We start from the raw sequence: 23,915 nt of genomic DNA on the forward strand, positions 1-23,915 counted from the left end.
GTTCACCCAAAAATGAAAATTCGGTCTTCATTTATTGATATTTAGAAGAATGTTAGCAGTTTTCAGTTCTGGGACATCATCCACTGCCATAGTAGGAAAATAATGTTTTTTTTTGTTCTGTTGAACACACAATGAGATATTTTGAAGAATTTAGGAAAACGAACAGTTCTGGGGCACCTTTGACTACAATAACATTTTTCATACTATGGTAGTCAAAATGACTAACATTCTTCCAAAAATCTTTCTCTTTGTTCATTAGAACAAAGTTAATGTATACAGATATGAAATTACATGAGGGTGAGTAAATGATGACAGAGTTTTCATTTTTGGGTGAACTATCCCTTTAAACATTTGTTGTTATGAAAGCCCCTATGAGGCCTTGTTTCATATTGGCATAGGAGCAACAGAAACACCTGCAACAGTTTGTAAAAACCAAGAACCAATGTTCAATCAGTTTCTTAAAGCGGTTGTGGTACGTTACAGATGTGGTACTTATCGTGGACTCATAGACATGGTTATTCAATGACTGTTTCCTGTAAAGCTGATTTTGATCTCAAAATTCAAAACACTTAGTTTGATCGAAAAGTTAATGGACAAATAGGGCCGTGCCTTGTAGAAATAAGGACCCAGCACAGTATGTCTGTGGTGTTCTTGGAATTCACCTGGAGATAATTGAGATTCAGGCTCATGGGGCCCAGAATACAAAGTGATTTGATTGATGGAATTTGGCCAGGGGTTGAAAATTGCAGGGCATAAGTACTTTGGCTTTTTGGAAGGAGTGATTATATGGAGAGAAGAAGAAAAAAGTTTGTTTGCTGTTAATTTCACTGTTTAGAGGCCTGTTAGCTCAGGTCATATTTGATTGAAGTAGGGCAGAAATAATGGAATTGGTTTAGTAATGCACAACATATGCTCACTCTATTTTTCTTTCTGTCTCTTTTATCATTTCTCATTCATTCTATTTATCTCTGTTGTACAAGTGAAATGTTACAACTTGTTATTGTTCTAGATAAGCTTCCCATTTTGGCTTTGTTTCTGTTTACATTTTCTCTAACCTTCTTAACCTTCTCAGAGGTTCTCAGCAGTTGTCTTCATCTTCAGTATTACTTTTTTTTTACATATACAGTGCTTAACCAATTGACTAGACCACCGCCACCCATTGTAAAGTTTGTGCCACAGCTGCCCTAAACTAACAGTATTTGGGATTACCCAAATATTGTTTTATGTAATGGTTAATCCACCAGTAGCCTATGTGTAAACTCTTTAGTCACAGTAGTATTTCTAGCAATATAGAAATGCTAAAATATAAATATTATTATTTTTATCCCAATATTTATCAAGAAAGGCCGAAAAGATTGTGAAACACTTTATTATTTTTATTTTATTTTTATTCAGATGCCTCATTACAGTCAATACCAACAGAGACTGTGGAAAACTATATAAAAACAATGCCAGGAATGAATGCAAATATTATAATTTATGTGATTAACAAAGGTTAACAAAATTTTATAATGTTTACACGTTTTGTCTATCAAGATCATCTTTACAAATTAGCACAACATTTGTTAATTTTGAAGCCGAAATACAATCGACAGAAGTAAAAAGCTAACACGATGCTATAAACAGACTACACTTAAGGTCGCTCGAAATCAACGTCACCACCACCAAGCCTCCGACGACTTTTTCTAACTTTATTAAAAATGTGTTCCCTGGTAAGTAATTACTCCGTGAATGAATCCGCATCTACGTTTGAAGAAATCTGTGCCCGCGCAATGACGTCTAATGTCCCCGCCAAAGGAAGTAGTCGCTTTTTAGCAACTTGTTAGCAACCGCCGTTTTTAAGACACAATAAGGCTTTAAAAAATCACAAGCGGGTTATAATTGGTGTGTTTTATGTCATAGAATAAAACGTGAAAATATTTAGAGGTTTTGTTTGCCACAGACCTCATTTCGGGCGATTTACCAAAAACCCATTAAAAAAACCCATAGACTTTGGAGCAATAGAACCGGAAGTCCTAAAATGCTAACTTGCTTCTGGGTTTTGCATACAAAATACGTCATCTCCTCGGCTCCCTATTCTCGCTATTAACAAACCATTAACTACGACTTTGGCCTCAATAAACTCCTAATTTGGTGCTTATTAATAGCTAGTATAATAGTTGTTAGGTTTAGTTATTGGGTAGGATTAGGGATGTAGAATACGGTCATGCTGAATATGTGCTTTATAAGTACTAAAGTACTAACAGCCAATATTCTAATAATATGCATGCTAATAAGCAACTTGTAATAGTGAGAATTGGTCCATAAGTGTTACCTACTTTCGTTATAGGTTAGTGTGAATAAAGACTGTTTAGTTGTTTCAGTTTGTTATTTGCGTAATAAATTACAATAACTTTCTTAGTTTTAAGATTTTTTTGACAGATTCCTAGAGCATTTGTCTTTTCTCTTTATTATGATCTAATACATTTTGGTCTAATAAATTTGTTAAGCACTGTACAAAGACCATTTTGCAAAACATAAACAACCATGTCCAGAAGCACTTCTGGTTTTGCACTAATGTTAAGGCAAAATACAACCAACAGAATATTCAAATGGAATCAAAATGTTAAACAAACATCTTTAAGACTTATCCTGTAGAGAAAAAAAACTCTTTTTCTATTAAAACCATTAAAAAATTCCTTTTTGTAGTGTGCTATGGGCTTTATTCCAATGGGATTAATATGCCAGATAACACCTCACCAATAGAATCCTTCACATACCAGTAGACAACATTATAGTTTCCATTAAAACCAATACAATTCCCATTATAACATTAATCCATTACATTTTCTAGTGTGTTTTGAGCAGGATTCTGTTGTTTTTTTCACCAAGGATTAAAAGATGAATGAATAAATAAATAACAAAAACGGAATCCGGAAGTGTTTCTGGATCAGTGTTTGCGTGTTGCAAAATGCTGTATATACTGTATACATTTTCTTAGGTCCTGCTGAACATGCATCACAAGAGTGTTAGCATGCACTGGTATGGAAGTTTTTCTAAATAATGCTATTTTTGGCACAAAAAAACCCTCCTTTGTTAAGTTTGGTAAAGAACAAGATTTTAGTACAGATGTTGTTTTTCTTGATGATGCTCAGTTTTGTTGCCAGCTCTTGGAGTTCACTGTGGTCTAAACACTCTCCCAAAATGCTGAAACTAAAAAAAATCAGCTGAGCTTGCAGTCTGAACTAAATGTGACAAGTACAATGCTTCCTCTATCCACAAGTCCTCCCTGATCCGACGTCCCGGCTTTTTTATCCTAAACCTTGATTGATCTGCTTAAACTCTTTTGGTCATCCGGGTGACTTATTTGGCACAAGTATCATCACCCCATACAGACTCAGAGATGGATCTTTCTCTAAATCCCCTTTCGTTTGAGCAACCGGACCCCTGCCAGCGAGCGCTCGCTCCTCCGGCTGGGGACGCGGAGAGTCGGAGAGCACGAAAGAGAGAGGAGAGGTGGAGCAGTGAAGCCAATCTCTGTGGGAACGCCGCATGTCAGGTGCACATCATAAAGGGCCTTTTGTGCTGAGCCCGTGAGCTGCAAAGCAGTATGGGTAAGCAGAGAGCTGCAGGTTGAGCTTAGGGATGAGTCGTACGTTTTCTCTTTTATGAACCCCATTCATCTCTTTGCTCTGTTGGGTGAGTGGAACAAACTGTATCTGAAGCCTCCACCCATCACATATCAACAAAACTGTTTAGCCCTGTTTCAGCTGTTTCTCTCATCTTTCATTTAAATCGTTTTTCAGAATGATTCTTTCAGTATTTTCTCACTCTTGTGTCGTATGACTTTCTGTGAAACGTAAAATGGGAAATCTGGAATGATGTATTAGTCACTCTGTGTCATGCCATTACAATGAATAGAGACTCAAAAATCATGCGAAAGCATCATAAAATGATATTGACGTGGCTTCATTCCAGGTCTACTAAAGTCAAACAATAGCTGAAATGTAAGTCATACAGTATATTAACAAAAGTCCATGTCGTATGGATGTTGTTTATGTTCAAAGTTTCAGTCCCCATTTATTGTTATTGCCTGAAAAAGAGCCACCAGAATATTCTTTAAAAGTCATGTGGGTTAGAACGACATGAGAATGAGTAAATGACAGAATGTTCATTTTTAAGTGAACTATTCCTTCAAACTCACTCTTTTTTGATTCCCCACACCTCCTCCCTCATTGCCCATCTGTTTCTCTTTCTGTTTGTCTGTCTGTCACACTCAGTTTCTAACTTCGGGTGGAAATACCAGCAATACCAAGATTCACATCACAGACGCTGGGTTGTTTCTGCGAATCACGTCCATTGATGTTTTCTGACCTTTGAGTGAATCACGGCTGCTTTTGTAGATGAATGGAGTCGGGTTGATAGAAGATCTCGCACTTGGATTTCTCATCCTGCCAGTGTCGGGCATATACGTATCTCTGTGAGGTTCTGGGTGCTTTGATCACGGGCGGCGACCTTCAGCATCTATATGCCAACTGCTCTGCAGTCATGCCATAAATCACTTCATAAATCGCTTGGTAAGCAGGTGATGGAGGCATCTGTTTCATCCTTTATATCAGTGGGACCTGCCTTAATGATAACCTGAGGTATTACTTTTAAGCCTGAACCTGGTCTGGAAACAAGACCCTGTGACCCCACCAGACCGGTACAGTCGAACTTTAAGACGGAAGTCACACTACCCTTACGAAAACCATACCATACTTGTTTTGTAAAAGTTTAATAACGGTTTTTGAAGGATTGATTACTATTTGTATACCCTTCAAATACCATGGTTAAACTATAGTTACTGCTGCAAAGCCATGGTTAATTTTGGTAAATATAATTATAATAAGCATTGTTTTTAGACTTATTTGTAGCAAAATAATAAATATTTTTCTTACTGTATGCTATAGTTGTCTCTGTATATTAAAGGGACACTTCACCCAAAAATGAAAATTCTGTCATCATTTACTCACCCGCTTGTCATTTCAAACCTGTATGACTTTCTTTCTTCTGCAGAACACAAAAAAATATATTTTGAAGAATGTTGGTAACCAAACAACGGCGGTACTCATTGACTTGCATTGGTTTTGTGTCCTTACAATATAAGTCAGTGGAGGCCAGTGTTGTTCGGTTACCAACATTCTTCTGAATATCTTCTTTTGTGTTCTGCAGAAGAAAGAAAGCCATACAGGTTTGAAATGACAAGAGGGTGAGTAAATGATGACAGAATGTTTATATTTGCGCAAACGATCCCTTTAAGCTGACCCTGGTGAAACAGCCGTATGGTTGGCTGGTTTTAACTGATCTTCCAGTCTGGTCAAAGCTGTTCAAGCAGGCTGGTTTTGGAGGGCTTTAACCAGTTTTTTAGCTGGTCACGCTGGACGTAGCTGGTCAGCCACCAGTTAACCCACACTCTAAAAATGTTTGGTTTATTTTCAACCCAGAATTGGGTCAAAAATGGACAAACCCAACTGTTGGGTTATGAATTAACCTTTGTTTTGTGGGTTATTTTAACCCAACCGTTGGGTTTGTCCAATTTTGACTCAATGCTGAGTTGAAATAACCCAACATTTTTTAATGTGCACCAGGTAAAACCAGCTAAACACAAGCTAGGTCAGGCTGCGAGGTCCAGCTTAAACCAGAACCTTCTATCTTAAACCAACTAAGACCAGCCATACAGCTTTGGGTGTTTTTAGATGTTTTTTTCCACAGGGGGAATAAAAAATAATAATTTAAATTTTTAAGTTACCCACTGTACGTTTTTCTTTCGTGTTGCATACCACACATATTACATTTCTCTCTGGGGAAGCTGCATGGTCTGTAAAAAAAGGGAAAAAATCTGAGCTTGGACCATGACAGCCAGTCAAAATCTGGAACCATCTAAATTCCGTCCATTTTTTTCCATAGCCAGGCTGAAAAACATGATGTAGGTCTAATTTTAAGCGGGCAAGTCAGATGCAAGATGATGCAATTATATTGCAAATATTTCTAATAATAATAATATTTCTAATGATATTTGTTTCATTTTTGCATTCACTGCAAAGCTGAACCCAATACTACTGTTATTCGTTAAAAAAACCTGGCCCGGAACTACGTTTTTTTGGGGGGGTCCTGTGTATATCCATTTGCCTTCAAGCTAGTATCATTACCGACCATTCATAAATGACTTTAATTTAATCAGGCTTTAATTTCCACGCTGCCCACCTGCAGCATCTTTATAACATGTAACCGTCATCCTGCCTTTAATGGCGAAGCACTGACTGATGATATGAAGTGATTTAATTTCATGAAAGAACATCTGGACCAGAATGGAGTTGTATAACTCGGCTATAGTTTCAGGTTTATCATTTCAATAACACAAGTGGATTGATGTGAGGGGACTCGCTCCATTTATGGTGAATGATATGATTTATGAGATTTTGGCACCGGTATGTCTCAGACATCCAACCCATGACTGGCATACTTAAATAGTTGCGAGTAATTGTTTTTGTGTGACTTATAAGTCGGTTAAACATTACTTTGTGTACTATAAAATCTGGCGTGTATGAAGTTTGTTGATATGAGTGTGCGCCTTAGGGATAAAAGAAGCCATATTTGGATAGGAAAAGCAAAGTGTTATCTAACCGGCAGGACCAATAAATGGGGTGGCAATCCACTTCGTCTATATTTGTCAAAATAATTCCTAATTTTTGTATGTAGAAATTCCCATAAAGTTCTCATAGAGTGGTCAGGTTAGCATATGTTGAATCTAGACGTGCTATAAACAGACATGTTAGGCCAGCGTAGTACATGTAAAACTGCGCTTTGATGTTTACAGGCTTTCTCATGTGTTAAATCCTACCAGCAATATCGTAAAGATAAGAATCAGCTGTGAACATGTGCTTACATTAAAAAAGATATATACATTTTGTTTTAGTGTTTCTCGTTATGTAGCAAATCCCACTTTAATGAAAACTAAACTATCGGATGATGCATATTTTAAACATCTGCACCATAAATTGTTCCTCAAGCCTTCGTATGACGCATTTTATTCCCTTGTGTTTTTCTTACCCCCATATTCTCATCTCTCTCTGTGAAAACCACTTCAGACGGCGCTGGCAGTGTCTTACGCTCAACTTGGCTTCCACCGCACGTCTTGGTCTTAGACACAGTCAACATCAAACGCATCTCCTGTCCAACCATCAAAGAGCAGGACGGTTTGTTTCTGTCACTTCTGCCCTTCCCCTTGTTTCTGGACCTGGTGTTTATGCTGGGATTTCATTAGCAAACACATGCTGGACGTGATAATCCCTCTGGGTCTGATTTTTGCCTCGTTCTGATGGGGCCCAGCTGCGTCGCTGTGGCGTATTTGTGCGAAGAGCAATCTTCAAAAACAGAGTTTGGAGATGAATCTTGGGTCTGACAGGACTGGACTGGCATTGATACGAGTGCCTTAAAACTTGACGGTGGCCCGCAGATATTTGCTCGAAGTGAGGATGGCCGGCACAATTAGGAAAAGTTTTTTAAAATACTCCTATGGTAGTGGATGACGTCACAGAATTGAAAATTGCTAACATTCTCACAAATTGCAAAAAAACATCTTTGTGTTTAACAGAACAAATACATTTATATACTGTAGGTTTGAAACAACCTGAGGGTGAGTAAATAATGATAGAATTTTTATTTTTGGGTGAACTATCCCTTTAAAGCGGCCGTATCTCAGACAGTTTCTGCATATCTCATGTTAATCTTGAGTACATAAAGAATAGTATCGCACCCTTCAAATATCTGTAGAGTCTTTAGTTTGATCACATTTATAAAAGACAGATACAGCTGTACGATTATTTCCGGAAACATACGACGCGTGTGGGAGGGACATCAGTTTCACTTACCGCATGCGGTTCATGTCCGGCATCTTTTATCGCTGGGACCACCGTTCCATCTATCAGATTCAAACGATCTCCAAATCCAGCGTTACATCCACCATTTATATGACATTCCTCACCCAAATGCAGTGAACAAACAAATACAGCTGAACTTCGCGAACGTATGCTCTCACTCTCTCCTGCACACAAGTGAAAGTGACTTGTGCGCATGCTCCTTCTCCCGCAGTCCTTGGTTGAAGCGTGTGCGTGCCGCGTGCTTTACCGGGAGAATTGTCCAATAAGGGACTAAGAAAAGTTGTTACGAAACGGATTTTCATGTTCGAAAAAAACTTTCCGAAACCTGTACGAACGCTGGGGGAGTGTATCGAGCACAGAAATATGGCAGCACAGAAATACTACGCCATACGTCCAACTCATTTTTTGACAAATTGACCATGTCAAGCATGAGATGACAACACGTTTAACATCGTAAATAACTCAGAATGCATGAAACACCGTTGCACGGCCGCTTTAAGTCCCTGACTAAAATGAACGTTTGAGCTGTCTTAACTGAAAATAAATTGCCCTGCCATATCTTTAAATATGTCAATGCCAATGTTTTGTCTCAAATTGCACATGAGTCATTCTATTAAAGCGACAACGAGCAACTTTTGCTCACTGTTGCCCCACGTGGTTGATAAGCGGAATTGTCTGTTTACAGTGTCGTAAAAACTGTCGCAAAGATTTCCCGCTGGCAGCTCAATACACGTGAGTTTGTTTACAAAGCCGAGACCCAGATACGTTATGAAAACAGCGCATAGCATGTGTATATATATATAACGACAACATTAGCCTACTCAGTGACTGAACTGTTCAACATTTACGTGGTTTACTGGTCTGAACTAAAGAATCTGCTACTTTTTACCACAACACGTTTATTTAATCTTCATTTACAAGCACTACACACATTCATGACGAGACACGACAACATGCTAGCTATCGACACCGGCAACCATATATTATCTCTCAGCTACCTTACGGTTATAAAGTGTGAACCGGTGGTGCGCCAATGACACAGACTAATAACAAATACGTTCAAAAGTACAGGACAGTAACAAAAAATGTACAAATAACACGTAGAAATCCAGGAGCAGGACCGCTAGGTCTCCATCCGTTTTGCAACCCGTTGCCTCTTGCTGCTCGCGCCACCGAGTGTAAGCCCGTCCGATATTGATTCGTGACCGGCCTTGTGTCCGATCACTCTCTCGCTTTCTTTTCTTTGCTTCCTTCGACAAAACCCTCTTTGGTTTTTTGGCTGGCTCTGCCATGGTGATGTTTTGGTTCGTTTCGTCTTACTGTTAGCTCTGCTGTTGGCTAACTTCTCCCAGGCTACGAGTAAAACATGACGTATGCCGTAAAGCAGGGGATAGGCGGGGGGGGAGGCTGCTCAGGTAGCAACGGCAGTAAAATTCGTCCAGTTAAAAGTTGACCTACCACTAAAATAATTTTAGAGAAAAGATGCTTGTTGTCGCTTTAAAAGCGACGTAAATATCCAAATTTAACTAAGGCATAGTCCTGGCTTAAGCTAAGCCTTGTCTGTGAAACCGGGCCATTCAATTATTCAACGAAACTAAAAATGGACTATATTACTATTTATATGTGCTATTTACATCTACACGCATGCTGTTCTCAACAGACTGTTTGTTATAATTGTTAGTTGAGTCTATTTTATGTGGAGTGCTCTTTGTGTAATGTGCAGATTGCTGCCAATGTAAAGTGTTCCAAATCAGTTACTCATACCTTAGAAGGCAGTAGTATGGACAGCAGGGTAGGTTTAGCAGAGCCATTGAGAGAGAGAATCACGTCAACTTTGTTGACTCCTATGAAACATTTTTATCACAACAATGGCAGTTCATGGAGCCTCTCAATAGTTCCCGGAAGTTACTAGTAACACATGGAGCTGCGGCTAAACAGCTCCACTTTTAACACATTTAAAGACGTAAGTTGTTTAATGAATAAAATAAATGACTTCCTGGAACTATCTGAAGGCTCCATGAATAAAGTGACGCTCGAAAAATTTGAACATCTGTTGTTTCTCTCTTTCAACGGCTTTTTTCTCTTTGACTGAATTGTAGTATAAACCTTTATTTTTTTATGATCTCTGTTATTGGACGACCTTTTAATGTACAAGAAACAGTTAATGTCAGTGATCGTCGCACATTCTGCTTCTTGCAGTCAGTGTTGTTAACATTGTCTTTTTAACACACTTGACAATGGCATGTCTCATGCATCTCACTCTTCAGGGCTCTTGAGGACCTTACATAAACACATTCATTTAGTCAGAGATTCTATCAGTCTGTTACACTGCATCATTTTCAAGCGTAGTGTTTTTGTCTTGTTTTTGTAGGAAAGCCATCTTAACATCTTTGAAACGAGACATATTTACTTGAAGTGAAGTTTTTCAGGAAAATGTAGCTCGAAAACAATTCCCAGGGATAATTTTTTTAAATGAACTTACCTTGTTACAGTTGCCTTGTTTTAAACATAAATCATAAAATTTTGTTAGATTAAAACTTGCAGCTGCAGTTTCTTGATTTTCTCTAACTGGCATGTTGACCATCTGATGTCGCTTTATGGATCGAGTGTTAGTGCAGGTTTTCCCCATGAATCAGTGCAGTCACTAGGAAGATACGTTAATTTTTTTATCATTCTGGTGGTCTCAATTAATTTATTCTTTGGCATGAATGCTGGATTTGTCAGTATTTTGTAAGAAATCGTATCTGTTGCATTATCTATGTTTGTTCCTAACTACCATTAAATAGAGAATTTAGCTTGTTTTTGGCTTTCTTTTATCTTTAAAATCAGCTGGCTAGTAAAACTGGCCTGATCACGTTTAGAGTTTTGCATCTGTGTTTGTGTGTGTCGGAAGACCTAGAGGAGCTTTGCGTGTGTAAAATGTAGATACGATCAGCAGTTTTAGTGCTTTGAATTAGCGTGTGAGGGACAGGATTGTGCGCAGCACTGATGTGTGTGCCCGTCCACTTAAAGTTCTGCAAAGCATCTGTCTGGCAGAGTGCAGCCCTCACTGCTGTCTTAAAAAAATGAACATAAGTCAAACCAAGACAGTTCTCCGGCTACAAAACTCTCTGGAAGCAGTCAGTCACACATTGTGTCCAGGCGACCACGTGCAGTTTTCTCATGGAACAACTGAAACCTTCAAAAGCCTGTGGACACATAGATCCTAGTTTACTGAATTCATTCTGCTAGCCACACTTGCCTCAATGTCTCTATAATGTGCCTCGTACAAGTAATTTTTATAAAATAATTCATAAAAATGGATTTGATTTACATTCTGCAAATCAAAAACTTGTATCTGATTTTTTTGAGCGAGTGCACAAATTGGTAAATCAGTTTTAAATTATTTATTATTGTGCATTGCTCAATCTACAATCTTTATGTTATTATAATGTTATTATAAAAACCCATTCAAATTATTGTGGTATTGCGTAAGTGTATTCCTGCTGAAAAGCAATAGAAATTTGAATGCTTTCTATTACAAATAAACCATCAGCTGTTTTCCATTAAAACCATTACAAAATTGCTTTATGTAGTATGTTTTGGCCTTATTCCAGTAATATTTAATGGTCTTCTGCTGGTTTCCACCTACCCGATAACATCCTGCCAATAAAACCCAACACATTTACAGAATGTGAATTAGGGCTGTCACCATATCAGAGTTTTACTACACGGTTATTGTGGCCAAAAGAATTGACATTACCAATATTATCGTGTTATCTATTAAAATGTTTTATTAAAAAAGAAATAAAAAATGCCATTAGTCAGATTCATCTTTAATTTTGTTTATTTGTGTTTTTTTTCTGTTATTTGGCCAATGAAACGCACTGAAAATACAAGTGTGTGGAGGCAGAGAGAGAGAGAGAGTTTGTAGCCATTGTGACTCCCAAGGCAAAATTTTGAACGTGTGCTGAATAGTTTATGATATTATTATATTATTGTGTGTGGAATTAAAGTGATAAGTTCGCCCAAGAATGAAAATGCTGTCATCATTTACTGTAACTCACTCTCTTGTCATTTCAAACCTGTATGAATTTATTTTTTTCCGCAGAACACAAAAGAAGATATTCTGAAGAATGTTGTTAACCGGCGCCCATTCACATGCATTGGTTTTGTGTCCATACAATAGAAGTGAACGGGTAGCGCCGTTGTTCGGTTACCAACTTTCTTCAAAATGTCTTCTTTTGTGTTCTGCAGAAGAAAGTCATACAGGTTTGAAATGACAAGAGGGTGAGTAAATGATGTCAGAATTTTCATTTTTGGGTGAACTATCACTTTAACACGATATTGATTATCATGGTTTTCAATATCACGGTTATTGTCAATGCTGGTATATTGTGACACCTCTAATGTGAATATTTGATCTAGTCCTTCTCCCTAAAGCTTTGGTCATCATTGCCAGTGTGATGTGTATATAGGTCAAGCACAAAAGTGGCCCAGCATACAGAGTCCAAAAATCTTTACGCACTCTCTCTCCCCCCCCACACAGACACAATTTAAGTGTTGCTGAGTAGAGTTTGACATGCAGAGGTGTTCTCCCAGAAATCCCAGAGAGCGAAAACTGTGCCAGATCTCGTCTCAAAATCACCATATCCATTTGCACTCACCATCAGAGCACTCAGGTGTCAAGGCGGTACAAAGGACTCAGATGCAGGAGATGAAGGCAACAGAAAAGGTTTATTTAAACCTGGGTGAACAACCCAGAACACAGGGGGACAGGGTATTCCTGACCCGAGAACACAAAAAAAATCAGCAATATATCCAGAGAGGGTGAGTGTGCGCCAAGTCCATCTGGTAGAGGGAGCAGCCGAATGGGAAAGAAACGTCCAAACCGGCTTCCCAGAGCAACAAACTGGTTTCAGCGAGACTGGTAGAAAGACATGCAACAAAAAAACAGAACGTAATCCAACTGGGTGCAGAGCAAAGAATACAACGCCACGACTAGTGAGAGAACTGAGTGGCATAAATAAGGAGACGAGTAATGGGAAACAGGTGAGAGTAATGACAATTAATTAGATCGCTAAAACAGAGACCAGGCAGGGGGGGTAGAAATGATAGTCTATGAATAAAGACAATAAAAGAAAAAAGAAAGAAAAGAAAGAAACAAACTTAACATCAGGAAAGCATAGATTCACAAGAAGAAAGATCTAAATGTGAAACCACTGCCATTATCAACCAAAACTGAGCACAGATTACCAGCCAGGTCTTTGGGACCGGTTTATACTTTTTGTAAGTTTTCTGAGGTCGGAACCACAATGCAAGACATACTTTGAAACGCATGTCATAATAAAATTCCCCTTCTCTGTTGTTTCGTCTCATGCAGGTGCAGTACACGGATAGGCAAACTGACAAAGAGTGCATAACTTATCTCACCCTGTCACCTGTGCAGATGACTTTCCACGGCATTGGGAGCTCCATTCCAGCTAGCCATGACCAGGTAAAACAACTGCTATGTGTTTCAGTGGGGTGAGACTTGATATGATTGTATAATATAACTACATTTGTGCTTACTCTGCTACACCCGTGCTGTGTGGCATCATTTGTTTGTATCTGTTGTATTCAAAAGTGTCCCAATACTTTTCGGGGCCATCTGATTGACTAGATTTAACTTATATTCAAGGCCTAGTCCACACGTACACGGGTATTTTTAAAAACGAGTTAAAAAATGTGTCAACACAAAAACACGCTATAAAGCGCTGTCAAAAGCATGCCAAACCAACAGGCGGCGATATAACCCTAACCATAAAGCCGTGTTGGCCAATCAGAAGCCTGGAATCTGACGTCAAACAAAGGAGATAGCGGCGCGCATTCCAACGTCATACACCAAATCTCCGGTTTCACCGTCTACACTACAACACTGAAACTGGAGTTTCTAAAAAGTTTGGTTTTAGTGACCGGGTACTGTGTTTGCGTGTGGACGAACGGCCAAACCGCATAGAAAAAGCTGCGGTTTTGAAAATACCCGTGTTCGTGTGGACAGGGCCTAAGAAATGATTTATGTAACAGGCTTTGATTTCGTCACTTTTTACCATCGTTTTTCCAGCCAGCAGACAGCATTCCATGCTGATTTGTTGATTGCTTTGGAATACAAAAGCAATATCGGAAAAAGGGGTAAACCAATTGACAGAGTAGCGTTGACAAGTCCGAAAGTACCACATAATGTGCTGTCATTAAAAGATGTTCATTATGGAAATTTATCAGGGAGAACATGTTGTGCACAGATATTTCATTGCACTATTTGTTTGCCAAGTTTCCTTGGATATGTGCGATTATGCACAGCTGGTGGCGTTCCTTCTCTTCGCTATCTCGCGGGCATCACCAGCATTTCACTCTTCAAGATGTTATCACTGCCAAAATTTGGGCAACCGCGCACAGCCATTACCCCCATTGTTAATGATAAGCGTGATTTTGTCATAGACCAGACCGCATTTGATTAGGTTTTCGTTTTTCATTTTTCTTGCTGTAATTATGAAACAAAAAGGACCCCAGGATCCGGGCTGGCTGGTATTCATGAGGTGGCGTATTGTGCAGCGTCATCCATGCAGAAAAGCGGCTGCTTACATTATCTAATCTAAACATAGAACTCTCTTTTGTTCTGCCCTTCAAAGCTCCACTCTCTAATAAAGGCTGTCCTATAACCAGTAATGGGGATTTCTGTTGTGGGGACAGAGTCGCCAAATCAAAATGAAGGCAATATAGGCCATGGGCTTGTTGTTGCCAAAAGCATTGGTGCATGACCGGCTGTTGGGGTGCCTTCCTTTTCTTTTCTTTTTTAGGATTCTTAGTACAGTGGCGTCCAGCCACAAAGGGAGTCAGAACAATGAGACCGGAGTGGTTTTGGATTGTGACACTTTTTGGCCCGAGTTGCTCTGTTGCTACGCAGTCCTGTGTTGAGTGTCCTAATGCTCCATTTTAGTGGAAATAGGCTCTTTTGCAATATTCCATTGTTGTAATGTATACACAGGGTTCCCACTCTTCTTGAAAGTGCTTGAAAGTATTAGAATTTCTGACATATGAATTCAAGGAATGGAAAGTATTTGAAAACAGTACTTGAAAGTGCTTAAATTAAACAAACTAGATTTTGTTAGTTGCAGCGCTGTTAAAAATATTGGTTAGTGTTGCCGAAGCCAGAACAAAACAACGCTGCTGATTTGGGGGAAAGCGGGAAGAACTTAAAAAAAAGAGGCTTTGAGCGGATGGATCGTGATCATGTGCAGTACTGCATAAAACAGTCAGAGGCGTGGAGTTATTTAACTCGCTCAATGCCTGAGAAGTGCAAATTCAACGATGCTTGAGCTATAATAAAAAAATGGTTTATCAAAGTTAAGATGTGGAGTACACCAGCAGGTTATGCATCAAGCAAACCAGTTAAGATCATCGTATACAGTCAAACATATGTTGTATTAAACCACTGCTAATTAAGTTTCTTTTCAGCTACGTTCAGTTCAAGAATAATTTCATTAGTTATCATTATTCTTGTCAGTGAATGTGCCTTAAGAGTTTGAATCGTTTTTAGGATGTTTAGAAACACTGAAATGTATCTGTTGCAGTAATGAACTTTTGCTGTGTGTTTGGGGGGAGGTTTGGATATTTGAGCTTGCTGTGTCTGAAGTCGCTCAGTCATTTTTGATCAAGTTCACCATATCAGCAGTGAAGGAACGAAATGTTTGAATGCTGGTGTATTCCTGCACGCGTCAGAGATCTGTATCTTTTAGAAACTGCTTTGTACCTAATTTTGAATATAACAGTAATAATAATCATCATACAGTAATATCATATATTTTTATTTACAATTTATTTTATATAATGTCTTGAAACTTTCCAGAGCACTATTTACGCAGATTGACAGATGACATTGAGCGTACATAGCGCCCTCAGGTCACTGTTGATTACTTGTCACATTGAATGCTAAATAAATAAATTGAAAATAAAAATATTCAAATGAAAGGCGAATTCCAAACAGAAGCGAACTCACCTATGTTGTACTACCTTTGAAGGGCAGAACCCTTTGAATTAAGCTCCTTGAGGGCAATCTCATCTGTTTATTATCAAAACTAATAATGCACAATCATCCAGGTACTTGTCATTCTGACAAGTACAATAATAATAACATATATAAGATTATATTTACAAATGATTAAACCAAATTGAATGTTTGTCTTTTTTTAACTTTTTTCTTGCCTAAAATGTTTTTTTTTTTTTACAAAAGTATTTTTACAAAAGGTAAAAATGTTTTCCCTGCAGTAGGTTTGCATTTGTTAGAAATGGTTTAATAAAATATTTAAAATCAATACATAATACATGATATAATTTGCTCTTGAGGCAAGTAGCCATGTTAAAATCAGGATAATGTTCAGCCAGTCGGTTGTCATCGCAAAAGAAACCCCTTCTGTGTGATAGTTGTCTCCGCTTCAGTCCTTTATTCTATCATAGCGGGCGCCTGTACTGTACAGTATCCCATACTTGCATTGGAATGTCTCCACAGTTACTATGAAAAATAAGCCAAATCACTAATTGACCAGTGTGAATTTTCTAAATTCCTCAAAACAACAAACAATTTTCTAAGTCTGACTATCTATAAGTAACTCGAGACAAGACATTTTTATTAGAGGTGCACCGATTGACTGGCCAGAGACCGGAATCGGCCGGTTTTTCGTATGATCGGCCGGACCGGTGACCCGGTCAGTCTCACGTCTCGCCGATTCCAAGCCGATCTTCTGTTGCACGTGATGCGGGCAAGAACGTCACAGCTGTCAGTACACTCAAAGCCGCAAGTAAACATGTAAACGTGCACAGCCTGTCTTTCACGGCTCGTTTATACTCGCATGTGGGTCCACCGGACCGCGAGTCTCTGCTGACTGACGCGCATCTCTCATATCCGCTGACTGCACGCGCGTGCCACGCATCATGTACTGCACAGACTGTAGTTCATCTCTCGCTGCTCCGTCTACATGGGGTATGTATGCTAATAGTGATGCTATTAGCATCATGCTAAACTCTGACACATGCTAAACTCACGTTGAAGTCGTTCACTCTGTGTAAAACAAACGTAAATTCCATTCAACCCGATTCCTTGTCTTACGTTAAAACTGTGGTCATTTCACCTAGGTAAAATGACATTCAACACGACTTCTACTTGTTTTTAAAAATCCAAAATATAAAAAAATGAATAAATCAACCAATATATGTGATATATATCTGATTGAGTTCTTTACTAACACAAAAAACTGCAAATACATATATACATCTTTAGAGTAGAATTCACTCATAAGATTTTTAACTTTTTTATTGAAGTTGCAGCAAAAATCAACCCACTTCTTTTAATACTACAGACACAAGATAAAGACAATTTATTTTACATTTCAGAAAAAATGAAATAAAGCAATGTTAGTTTCATAAACGGAAACAGACGAGAATAAAGTTGAAGTATTTTATTGTTATCTTAGACTTTTGTGAGATGAGTACAAAAATGAAAAAGGTAAATTAAGTGACATGTTTAGTTATATTTTATTATTTGTACTTCTTTTCAGTCACAGAGTTATTCAATTTAAGAGTTGTTTGGGAAAGAGAAGATTCTGTAATTTAATGCAGCTTGGAGAACTGCATTTAGGGAAATTTGGGGAAATTGTAATGTTCAATCATTTATTCAATGAAAATTAAAAAAATGTGTATTGAAGAAAAGTTAATATGGTTTTATATACAGTATACTGTCAATTATAGTTTGTGGATAGAAAATCGGAATTGGCAGGTTTCACTTGTAATAAAATCGGAATCGGCAAAGAAAATTGCAGTCGGTGCATCTCTAATTTTTATACTCCACGTAGACTGTAAATCATTAAAAAAACGATGTAGCGTTTACATTACGTTATTGTGCTTTTTATTCAAGGAAGCTCCCTTTTGTTTATGTCTTGTCCTCTCCAATATGGCAGCATTGTTGAACCCATAACAGCAACAGGCCAAAGCCTTTAATGTGGTGTCTATTTATGTCTGTGACTGCATGTACCCTTTGTTAACAGACTTCTGAAATAGCCCTTTGTGAAGAGAGAAATCATAAAAAATGGTATGCTTTTCCCAAAGTGCCCGGCGACGGCACAAAAACACAGTTTTAAATTTGACCAAAATGTGCTTGAAAAAGTCCTTGAAAGTCCTTGAATTTGGTGTTGATGAAAGTGTGGGAACCCTGCTATACAGATGACAAGTTGTTACACTTAAAGGCCCATTTTGAAGTCCTGTCTTACCCTGTTGTTACTAACATAAAGCCCTTGTGACAACTAGCCCCGGTATCGCCCGTAATGATTTTCAATGATTTTGACTGCAGTGGGTTAATAGCTCATTGCAGGTGATCGTGTGTTATTAAAGTTGAGGAATCGACGTCACATGGCGTGCTGTATGGATGAGGTTTTTAATGCATGTGGGCGTGGTCACGTGGGCCAGGTTGAATTGGCTTATCTCTCTAACAAGAGCTGTGAGTGTGGCCAATGGGACTGTGATTGGGTCAATTGATAACTCTTTCCGGAAGATTACCAGTATGCTGTTATTCAAGATGAATGGGACAGGTCTGTGGGTAATGAAAGTGTTTCTGATTTGACTTGGCTTTTTGTATCATGCATTAACGAGGATATTGGTATTTTGAACATGACTTTAGATTTTTGAAGATGTGCAATAATAATATGAGGGAGTATGCCATTTCATAACATTTAATTTAATGTAAATTTATTCCTAAAGCACTTATCTCAATTTTGCATTGTTACAAAGCAGCTTTACAGTATTACGCGTATTACAGAGATAGTTCGCCCCGAAATAAAATTGTCATCATTTATTTGCCACCATGTAGTTTAAAATCTTCCTTCTATTGAAATAAATAAAGATATTTTGAGAAATGTCTCAGTGGTTCCATACAATGAAGGTCAGTGTTGTTCGGTTACCAACATTCTTCAAAATATCATCTTTTGCATTCTGCTGAAGAAAGAAAGTCATACAGCTTGGGGTAAGTAAACAATTCAAGAATTTTCATCTTTTGGGTCAACTGGAAATGATAAAATATGTAGAATCCAACATGACAAAACCAAGAGGCGTGTTTTAGAAAAACAGAGGGCACAACCCCACTCTCACATCAAGCATATCACCCAAATAAAAAATGTTTTGATAAAAAGAATGTAAAAATGTAACCATATAGCAATTAAATCAAATAAAGATTGATACTCAGACTTTTATATTTTGGAACCTTAAACGTGCAAAAATGCCCATAGTTAATTTGATAACCTACACCAGTTATACATCACCTGTGTCAGCTTTAAGGCAACTAACTACCTACATCCAATAAAACCCTTGTGTAAAAAGTTATGTAAAAAATGCTTCCGAAATGCAAAGTATGCTCTTATAAAAGGTTTTGGCATAATTTTCCATATTTGCAGGCCAGTTGGCTTATGTTTTATCATTGCTACAATACCATCTCATCTCTGTACAGTGCCTCCACTTTTTCATAAGGATAACAGTAAAGTATTGGTATAGTACAGACATCATTAAAATGCGTTCTGATTGGCCGTAAGCCACTCGACCAAAGCAGTACCAGGTCACCGCTTGACACTTACTCATTGGTAGAATTGACAGAGTCCTGCAGAGAGCTGTGTAGAGTTGCTCCTGCATTTTCCTGGCTCCTGCAGAGCTTGTCAGTTCAGAAGGCCCGTGGCCCTGCTTTTTCTCACTGCTGAGGAAGGCCTCGAGCCCCCATTGCCTGACACCCCTCCTGCCCTGATCCTTGGCCCTCCATGTGCATTCCTGGAAGGCCTGGGTGGTTTAGATATACAGCTGAGTGCCCCCGCCGACCCCGTGCCAGCTACGCAATGCCATCTGCCTGACATATGTTTACATGAATGTTTCTCTGAATGCCCTACCTTTAGTGTCGAACTCACTGGAAGTTTTGTATTAGCTGGATTTCATTTTCATTTGAGTTAGTTTTTACACTTGATACGATTGTATATTATTATTAGTGAGATTGAGAAGTTTGCTTTGCGTTTCTGGTTCTTTGAAGCATCATTGTTAGCGTGATTGCATTCTTTTCACGCCTATCAACAGTGGGTTGAAATGATCTACTATATTGTTCCAAAACGTTTTTTTACAACTTGATTCCAGGAAAGCCACGTCCATATTTTGCCTTGTTAGAGCCTTTAAATTGTTCGTGTTCCGCTGCGCCGAAGTAACAGGCATCGGCCCGCAGCGGCAACAAACATGTCAAAGCGAAGAGCTCGCGAAGCCACTCGCGAGGTGTTGCTTATACAACATGGAGGCCCTAAAATTGAATGTGACAGGACGAATTTGGCTGCTGCTGTGTGTGCACGCTGTGCTCAGCTGGCTGCTCTTTTCCCAAGAGCCTTTGCCTCTAGACATCAAACTGAGGCTTGGAAATATTGCAACCTCATACATGAGGGGAGAGTTGGTTTCAGACTTGGCAGTTTCTGAAGATCTGAAATGAAGAGCTGGCCGTCGTTGGCTTCAAGTTGTCGAAACCTTGCTGCTTTTTTGTTAATAATATTTAATAATATATCTAATGTCTACAGCGGTTGTTGCACATCTTTGTTCTGAGAGACAAATTTTCTGAGAGAATGTATTTCACATAACTGGAAAGTCTGACAGATTCTTGAGGTATTTTTTTCATTGTAGATCTGACTTTAAACATCAACCATTCTTTTCAACATTTTTCCAACGCCTGGCTGTCAGCGTGAAAGCATAAAGATTTCCCCTCTCAGACTGCTCAGACGTTATTTCCCAGCAATTAAGTGGTGTCCTTGAATCTTGTACGTTTCAATAACAGTCTTCTTTATTCTAACCGAAGGCTTGTTCGTGGCGAGAATGTGTTCCTCTTGCGGGGAAATGGCTCTTTCATTACGAAAAGCGAGGAGAAAGTGCGACAATCCAGACACCTGTTTAGAGAACGGGCAGCTATTGACAGGCCTGATTCATGGCTGAGAGGCTGCTGCGTCCATCTTCAGAAGATCCCCTGCTGGGTGCTGGGCCGTTTGAAGTCTACTCTGGACCAGGGCTGGAGACGTTAGTACAGCAGGCCGCCCCTGTCAGGGGTCTCGGCTTGTTACTCAACTCGGCAGCTGTTCGCGTCTTCTCTCTTTGACACGGACTGGGTCTTGCATAACGTCTCTGTCACCTACGACAGCACCTGTAGGAAATCCGTTTATGTAAAAACAAAACCAAAAGGGCTAATCTTCGTTGCTTGGAGGAGGATTATTATTTTAAAGAGGATTAGTTTTTGAAGATTAATTGTGTTTTATAGGTCCACTAAGCAAAGACCTGGTAATTGAAGGTTGTTTCGGGTTATGAAATACACTGCTGAATATTGTGTTTATAGTTGATCTTGGTGCACTAAGAACACACAGTTCAATATTAAAAATGGCCAAAGTAGGTACATTTTTAAATAAGAATAGCAGATTGTAATTTGGAAGAGATTTTGAGTAGTGGCATGACACACACACGCAGTGGAAACAATAGCGTACTGAAACCTGTGATGAATGTACTACTGAAATGAGTAATATTTACTTCCAAAATATTATGATTTATGATATTATTTATTGATCTTTAATCTATGCTGGTTTCATCGAAAATGATACATTTTTATTAACTTTTTAATGCCATCATGCATAACTGTGTTGTTGTGAGAATCCAGTGAAAATCAAAAATGAAAATCAGGAAAATTACAAATAAACAGAAAAATTTCCAGCTGCCCTGTAGTTGTGAATTTTGGGCTTGTTTGTCATTACATTGTCAACTTATCAGTTTTCATTTCATATGCAAAAAAATATTTTTTCAATGTTGGTGTGTGACCAGTACACAATTTTGCAATAGTTTTTTTTATCTTAAAAATGCCTAATCATTCTAAAACAGACTTACAATATATATATATATTGGTTGTTAGGATGTAATGTGACTAATACATGATTTTTCAAGAATTTTTAGTCTTAAGACTACTTAAATGCATGTACAAATCAACCAGTCAGGGCTTTTGTAAACCTGTAAACTACTTTGCAATATGTAAAAAGATATTTTTTTTTGTTTGATTTTTTAAAGGCGCAGTTTTTGATTTACAGCGGCCACTAGCGTTGTATTATAGATTTGCAACGAATCACTCAGTCCAAGCACGACGGTGGCCACCATAGTACAAAAAGATGTCGTTCTCATGTTCTCAGGGAAGAGATCATGTGGGCATTAGAAAGACTGTAGAAAGAGCGATGTCTTATTTATTACATAAAATAAAAGGTCTGTGGATTTTAAGCATAAAAAGAAGTCTAAAAGTCAGGCAGGAGCAAGGACCTGTGTTAATATTATAAAGACTTTCCAGCAGAGACACGTATTACTCTCTTAGTTTATGAATAAACTTACATTTAATCTGCGGGTCACATGCGTTCCGAACCATACAGTATGATCCGTACAGATCACGGATCATCCGTGATCCGTTTCACCACTATACCGCAGGGGAGAGGGAGAGGAAACGTGCGTTGTAGAGTGTTCGTCCATTTATTGCTGCTGTACAAAACATGGCAGCGAATTCAATGTATGTAGGGCCGCTCTGTATGTAGATATAAACAGCTTATTCTAAGGTATTACAAACATAATGGTTCATTACGTAAGGTCTGTATACACCTCTGAAGAAATAGTTTTGTATATTATATTGCATTTCTGTCAATAGATCCTCCTAAAAACCTTTAAGCTTACTTATATAATGAAATCAAAGATATAACATTATGATTCGGTTATAAAAATTTTTTGCTTGTATTCTGTTCAAACGTTTGTAGTGTTCAAAATCTGAAACAGGAAGTACTTCTGGTCCATTATTGGACCAGCGTTGTTTACGTCTTCCGAAGTGGTCTATACCATGAATTTACTGTTCGTATTTAATACAAAAAAAAATCTTAAGATTAAGAAATCACCAATGGTAATAATGCCGACACCAAATCACAAGAGTAAACTGGACACTCAGTTGGAAGCCTCTGTGAATGCAGCTATTGACGGGACTTACACAACACATTCTGAAACTTTTTGGGATTGGTGAAGTTTAAGGAGCATATTTCCTACGGCTTCTCGTCCAATAGAAGCAGCTGGATTCTTAATGACCTTACACCGGTCACACTAAAACACTCGTGTTGGAGTCACATGAGGGAGTCACGTTGGGATGGGTGCATTTTAAGAAAAATGACTCAATGTTTTACAAGTTGATCCGGTGAGTGTTGATTTGAATGTTTCTTCGGAAGTTTCTTCTTTTCTTGATTCTATTGTATTCCGTCTTGTTTCTTCACTTAATGGAGATTTTGGCTCCCTCGTGATGTTTAGTGTCATTAACATCTCTCATGCGTCTTTTAGTTCTTCTGCTCATGGACGTCCGTCATCACCGCACAGGTCAAATGTGAACCCTTATCGCTGCTCAAGAAGTGTCGAGAAGGAGCTAATAATGACGATCTCAGGTCGCGGTTTACTGATACCAGCTCATCTTTCCATCCCCCACGTGGAATCCGAAGCCCTTCGAACGTCGACGTTTTGAGCCCCGGCTTTCAGCAGGAGGCAGCAAGTTGATCAATGCCCATTTGTCAAGTCGGCCCGTGCTGCGCCGGACCCCATTAGGCCGTCTTTGAACGTCACTGTTTCAAACCGTCTCATCGAGACCCCCCGTCCGCCCGTCGCACCAGCAGCCGTTGGCTCTGGTGAGCAAACAAAGGCCTTCCATCGGGCCATCACTCACGCTCGCACGTCTCTCGTCTGTTTTTCTTAGGAAACGACTTTCAAAGTTGGGCGCATTAGAATGCGGGGGACCTCAAACGAAGCGTCAAGAGATGATAGGCTGGAGGGGGAGAACAGAGGAGAGAAACATCTTTTCTTCTTCTCTCATTGACCACACATCCCTCAACAAGCTTTGCCCGAGGTTGTGATTGTCGGCCCTCTAATCTAAACATGAACTTGCACATTAAGGGCAAC

General features: G+C 38.8%; 1 protein-coding gene across 3 annotated transcripts in view; it reads left to right on the plus strand.

Moving 5' to 3' along the window:
• stau2 (staufen double-stranded RNA binding protein 2) overlaps positions 1–23,915 on the plus strand; it is a 93,236-nt gene that overhangs the window by 43,707 nt on the left and 25,614 nt on the right. For all 3 annotated transcript variants that reach the window (XM_057323375.1, XM_057323376.1, XM_057323377.1), the window contains exon 13: positions 13,264–13,377. In XM_057323375.1, the coding sequence (XP_057179358.1) occupies positions 13,264–13,377 (114 nt within the window). The remainder of the gene's footprint in view (positions 1–13,263; positions 13,378–23,915) is intronic.

The sequence above is a fragment of the Triplophysa rosa genome, linkage group LG23 (assembly GCF_024868665.1).
Source record: "Triplophysa rosa linkage group LG23, Trosa_1v2, whole genome shotgun sequence".
Classification (NCBI taxonomy): domain Eukaryota; kingdom Metazoa; phylum Chordata; class Actinopteri; order Cypriniformes; family Nemacheilidae; genus Triplophysa; species Triplophysa rosa.